This window comes from Morus notabilis, unplaced genomic scaffold (assembly GCF_000414095.1).
Source record: "Morus notabilis unplaced genomic scaffold, ASM41409v2 Scaffold1568, whole genome shotgun sequence".
NCBI classification, from domain to species: Eukaryota; Viridiplantae; Streptophyta; class Magnoliopsida; order Rosales; family Moraceae; genus Morus; species Morus notabilis.
In genome coordinates, this window is record NW_010368046.1 from 25,381 (window position 1) to 31,781 (window position 6,401).

Consider the following 6,401-nt stretch of genomic DNA (forward strand, 5'->3'; position numbering starts at 1 on the left):
AAAAAAAAAAAAAAATGTTCCGCATATTTTAAGAAACCCCAGTAAGTACAAGTTAAAAAGTTAGTAACAGTGGCGGCCTCAAAGGAGGGGCGTCACAATGATATAGCTAGTTGTACTAGAGGCATATATAGTCCACGAATGTATATGCCCCTAACTTGTCAATATTATCAATGGCAAACCATTTGATTCATTCTTTATTTTTATGTGTTCCACACTACTGTATTGTATGTAGCTCCAATTTTAGTTAAAATTATTTAATGTCAAAGAAGCACTCCATTTGTTAAGTATTGTCGATAAATATGATATTTGAACCGTCTTTTAAGTTTAATATGTCATATTGAATATTTTAAGCTCTAACACAAACTTCTCAATATTTTAACATAAACTAAACTCTTGAGTAAACTTTACATTCCCTCATCACGATTTCACAAAATCAAGTTCTACCATAGAACAAGGAGAAATTCGATACATAAAAGCTAACAAACATCAGTTTCGAAAGAGTACACAAGTTACAACAGCATTTGCTTTCCTCTCGTAGACAAAATGTCTCAGCAATTTGCTCTGCTGGTTGAAAATCTTAAATAAACTGTACTAGTACAATACAACATTTAAAAAGAATTAAAAAAAAAAATGGCAAAGCATGTTACAATATAGTGTACTCTTTGAAGGTTGATATGGATATATATGGTGTCACAAATTGACTCGAAAATGGCAAAGCATGTTACAATATAGTTTAAATGCATCCCTAATTTTCATATACTAATTGCTTGGAAAAAGTTGTTTCTTCACCTCTACTAGGCCAGAATAATGAGCTTTTAAAAGAAAAGCTGCCTTACAAAGCCTTTATATTGTAACCATACTTCACTGAATATTCAAATATGTTGTCTAATACCACAAAAGATATATATACATGATGTTTAAGAATAATAACCACTTTGATTTTGGGTGTTAAATTCTCTAATCAATATTTTATTGAATAACAAAATAACTAAAATTAAGCATCAGTCATTTAGGATATGATCTTCGGGTATTAAATGAGCCATCATAAATAATAAACTTGTTTTTTTTTTTTTTTTGAGATTTCATTTGCTTTCTGGTATTTTTAAGAAGAAATTGATCCTCTTCTATATAAAAAGATTGTACAACCATTGTGACATTTAGCTGGTAAATACAGTTGAAATTGGCCGGGACATTTAAAAAACGACATCAACTCATGCCCTTTCGGCTTATACAATATTGAAACGGCATCTTGTTCTTCTTGTTTGCCGAACCCGATTGCATCTAAAAACGACAGGTTTTTAATTTTTAATTTATTTATTATTTTTTCCTGAAAGACGACATGTCATTTATGATTAGAAGAACGTAAACGACATGGGTCATTTACAGGGGCCTCTTTGAAGGAAATTAGGAAAACATGTCCCTCATTTTACATAGAACGACATCTCGTATTTATCAACGAAGGAAACAACGTGAACATCAAAATAACATGTGCTTCAGCTAAGCTTTTATTTATTTATTTTTGCCTAAAATATATACGAAATAATATAAATCCTAGGACTAGGACTAGTAAAAGAAAATTGAACTCGTGATCGAGAAAAACATCCTACTCCAAATCAAATACGCAGTTGTTAGTTCAAACCTATTAGAAGGGGTCGACGAGCACAAGTAAGAGAAAGGATCTAAAAAAATCTTGAGGGTCTGAGTTTTTTGAGTTTTTTATTTTAATTATTTTATTCTAGATTTTAAGGAATATATATATATATATATATATTTGGGTTAGTAGATTTTGAAACTTTGAAAAAGATTTACAATTTTGATTTCTATTATAGTTATTGTTTCTCTTTAACATAAAAATTATTTTTAAATAGAAAAAAATAGTTTAGGAAATTTTTCATGAGATGAAGTTAAAAATTTCTATCTAAAATTTAATAGAGAAACTATTTATGGAACAATTTTAGACTTGAAGAACTGTTTATAAGAAAAATTAACTATAATGACTAATTATAAAAAGGAAAAAAAGTTCATGGGCTATCTATAAATTTAACTCTTATTTTTTATGCCAAACTTTTTGCTTCTGTTTTCCCTGACACGACGTCGTTGCACTGCTTTCCCTCTCAATTCCAAATTACAACGAAAGATACACATAACTCGCAGCAAAACCCTAGAAAGCATCAATGGCGATCGCGCGAACCGGAGTTTTCGTCGACGACTACTTGGAATGTAAGCCTCTTCTTCACTTTCCTCAATCAATTTCTTCCGATTCACTTTTCAAATCATCGAAATTTCAATTCACTCAGCTAAATTTCTGGCGAATTTGATTTTTTTTTTTTCTGAAAATTCTTGATTTTGAACTTGTGAAAGACGCGAGCACATTGCCGGCCGAGCTGCAGAGGCTCCTCAACACGATTCGGGAACTAGATGACCGCTCCCAGTGTACGAAAATCCCTAATTTCTTCGATAATTGGACGAACAAGTTTTTATTATTGTAATGGTTTTGAATAATTGAGAAATTTCATTGTTTTTTTTTTTTTTGTGGTAGCGATGATAAACCAGACGAGGCATCAGACGAAGTACTGTTTGGGATTGTCGAAGAAAGGAAATGTAAACAATTACTACAACAACAACGAAGAAGAAGAGTCCGCCATTGATAAAATGCGAAAGGAAATCGAGGCCAATCAGGATAATGCTCTGAATCTTTGCACCGAGAAGGTTTTGTTGGCACAGCAAGCTTATGATCTGGTACACATTTTTTATTTAATTATTTTTAGTATTTTTATTTTATCTTTTCGACAAGGTTTGTTAGCTTATGACTGATGGACTTTTTTTTTTTTTTTTGTAATTATGGGATAATGTTCTAAGCATTATGTTTAAACGTAGGATATCACATAGTTTGTACTGTAGACAAGGTTTGTGTACAAGATTAAGATTGGTTTTATAGGATTAGTATTTCTTAAAGAAATTGGACGTTTGCCATTTTAATCTTTTTTCTATGTTGGCATTGTTGGTAATCTTGAATCTTCTTGTAACTTCAGTACTAAAGGAAGATTAGAATAGTTCTTACCAAAAAAAAAAAAAAAACAAAACAAAAGAAAAGAACTACGTGAAAAATCAGAGATAGGAAGTCCTATTCATTCACAAGTTATGTGATACAGCTGATTAACTCTTAGGGAATACTAAGTTTAAGTAAATTGTAATGGATTGTCATGATATAGGGTATGAGAAAGGGAATTACTTCCTCATTTCCTACATCACGTGGACCCCACCAGATTAGCTTTCATAATTTTGTAAGCAAAGCATATGAATAGATTTGAAAAGGAAATACTCTTTACCTTTGGCTTTCCCATTCATGATAAGTAAACTCTAAAGGATTCTTTTTTTCATTTAGCTCATGTTTTCTAATTTTTTATTATACTCTCTTTGATGCAATTCTCTTCTCCTTCTACACAATGAGTAACTAACTTTAATGTAAGGAAAATTGTGGTGAAGAAAGCTTGTTGCCTTCATAATTTGAAGCTTTCGTAAATTGGTAGCTTCAAAAAAAATTTGAAATGTAAATGTTTGTCTTGTTTTTTTGTGTAGGAACGGAATTTTATAGAGGGAGAAATTTAGAAATAAAGACAGCAAGTTTAATAAAATATTTGTCAAGTCTACCACATTTCTTAAATAGTTGGAAGGTTTGTGACCCATTATGTTTCCTTTAGACGTCTCTTTGATTCTGATGCTGTGTATCGAGCATCTTTTCTAAGATTTTGCAACACTGTGGGTTTGTTGCTGCCATATGACGGTGATTTTAGCTTGTAGCAAATATGGTCTGTTCATGGAGAATGGGGTTGAAAGTAAACACCATATGTGATAAAATATAACTCTAATGTGCCAATAACAGTAGCTGAATTAAGTATGCTGATGCAATATGTCAAGAGTCATTTGTATCTGTTCTTTTCCTTTTAGCTTCAATGCTATGAATTTTTCAGAAAACTATATTATGATGAAAAGATGCAGAGTTTTCACGTATTTCATTTCCTCAGATAGATAGTCATATAAAACGACTTGATGAGGATCTGACCCACTTTGCAGAGGATCTAAAGCAAGGTACATTAGTTGGTGTAAACCTATTTTCTAGTTTTGATAAAATGTGCTGCAATTATGAAGAAATTATAGACCATTCTTCTATCAAGTTATAAGGCCGCTGAGACTATACCGAAGAAACTATAGCGCATCAAGCTTATTGGATTGTAACTATGTCAAGTTATCAACTTACTATGGATAGTCCCTACTCATCTTTGTAGCCATTCAATTAAAAACTGGCAGTATCTTTGAAATTGTTGTTATATCGAATGGTGGTCCAATTTCATTGGACTATACTAATCAATTTAGTAGGGACCAATGTCGAATATATTACTAATGTTTGTTTTCTTTTCTTTCCCAATTTCTATCAGAAGGAAAAATATCACCTGATGAACCCGCTATTCTTCCTCCAATGCCTATAGTCACCAAAAGTGAGAAACGTAAGTCTGTTTATGGAACTCCTCAACCAAGGAGGCCTGAGTACAGGGACAGAGACTGGGATCGGGAGCGTGATAGAGATTTTGAGCTCATGCCTCCCCCAGGAAGCCATAAGAAGGATTTTTCTATGGCTGTTGATGCAGATCAACCAATTGATCCTAATGAACCTACTTATTGTGTCTGCCATCAGGTTCTGTCTCATGATTCACCTTTTTTTTAAATATATATATATATATTGAAGTCATTGCCTGGCCTACTAACTGATAATTATTTCAAATAAGTTAACCCGGAGTAATTATTATTGATTATTCAGGTATCTTTTGGTGACATGATTGCCTGTGACAATGAAAATGTGAGTATCATTTTCTTTGCTGCTTATTTTTGTCTTGCCTTCTGGTTTGTGTAATACATTTTGACTTTATGTTATCTGGATTGAATCCTGCATCCTTCATTAATGTACCAGTAAATACACACATATATCCATATGGCATGATTATTTAGAGCTGTTGAATTCTTGCTCGTATGCTTTAGATTCTTTATTTTACTACGGTGGTTCAAAAAAAAAAAAAAGAAGAAGGAAAAAGAGAGGAGAGCTTCTATAGGAGGTGCTGAAAATTAGTTCAGATAGTGCAAGAGTTGGGCCACTTTCGGTGTGAATTGCTTCTGAGAGTGCTCGGACTATCTATAAATCTATTATCATAAATGAGTCCAAGAGTGGATTTCATTTTGATGAAGCATGAAGAATCCAATTCACGGGTAGATGTGGTAGAAACTTTGGCTCATCACGTTGAAACATCATTCATGCAGCTAATATCTGTTGCTTTAGCTTTCACTGAGAATCTTACTAAAATTTTCTAATTCGAAGTTGAGAATGTGGCTATAAAATACATCAGTATTGCTCAAGTCAAAGAAACTTGGAACTTCATAAGCTTATTCACGTAGCGTATGTTAGTATCGGCAGTGGTTTTGTAACTTTCCTATATTTAAGTTCTTGGAAGTTTGCATTACCCTTTCGAGCAATTTATGTAGTTTCCACTTTCCATAATCTGCTTGGTTCTCTATCATGTTTGTTTTCCTTGACAGTGCCAAGGAGGTGAATGGTTTCATTACGCGTGCGTTGGTTTGACACCGGAGACAAGATTCAAGGGGAAATGGTATTGTCCAACATGCAGATCGCTACCATTGTATTAATAATTCATGTGCCTGTTAAATAGTTTCTGAATTGCTTTTTGGGGAATGTTTATTGTTGTTCTACCATCTTTTCAAGACCTAAGAAAGCAGGGAAATTCCTTTTATTGTAACACCTAAATAGTTTCTGACATGTCTCCGAATTCTTACATGTATAGCTCCATCCATCCTTTTCAGTCAAAGCTATGTATATAGGTTCCTTTCCAATGTTTTGATTATCATAAATCAATAGTTGATTGGTCAGTTTTAGTTGGGGGGGGATGTGGAGACCTAAAACGGGACAAGCAAGTCAGGTCTGCAGTTCTTAATTTTCTTGTATCGGCCACATGTAATTGTAATTTGTAGGATTAATTCAGACCGACATTGTATTTTTTATTTTTTTATTTTCTTTAGTGGTATTATTATTGTCATTATTCTGAAGGATTTTAGTAGTAAAGATTAAAAAAAAAAAAAAAAAAAAAAAAAAAACACGTTTCTTGTATTTTGTATACTTAGTGGATTAAAAAAAAAAAACTCGTTTCTCTTATCTCCCTACTCCCAATGGCAATAACAAGCAAATCTAATTCAAAACTCAACCTTTGCTGATGAATGTATGACTATTTCGGTTTATCTTTTCTTAAGTCTCAATAATCCTATTAGTGCTTTTCTTTTTTTCTTTTTTTCTAAGAAAACCCTTCAATTAGCGTTGGAAGACATTAGAGAGCCACAAG

The 6,401-nt window shown here is 32.6% G+C and overlaps 1 protein-coding gene across 1 annotated transcript; it reads left to right on the top strand.

The window, feature by feature from the left end:
• Positions 1-2,093: 2,093 nt before the first annotated feature.
• On the top strand, positions 2,094-6,073 carry LOC21396981 (PHD finger protein ING2). Its single transcript, XM_024176091.1, has 7 exons — positions 2,094-2,220; positions 2,362-2,433; positions 2,540-2,739; positions 4,026-4,089; positions 4,437-4,693; positions 4,817-4,855; positions 5,587-6,073. Exons 1-7 carry the CDS (start codon positions 2,175-2,177, stop codon positions 5,692-5,694), a joined length of 786 nt encoding a protein of 261 aa, XP_024031859.1. The 5' UTR covers positions 2,094-2,174; the 3' UTR covers positions 5,695-6,073.
• The last annotated feature ends 328 nt before the right edge of the window (positions 6,074-6,401 follow it).

Excerpts from the sequence above, each read along its gene's own strand:
- LOC21396981 (XM_024176091.1), top strand. The coding sequence starts at position 2,175 with ATGGCGATCGCGCGAACCGGAGTTTTCGTCGACGACTACTTGGAAT. Across the intron at positions 4,694-4,816 it reads CTTATTGTGTCTGCCATCAG|GTATCTTTTGGTGACATGAT; the intron begins GTTCTGTCTCAT and ends TTGATTATTCAG. Across the intron at positions 4,856-5,586 it reads TTGCCTGTGACAATGAAAAT|TGCCAAGGAGGTGAATGGTT; the intron begins GTGAGTATCATT and ends TTTCCTTGACAG.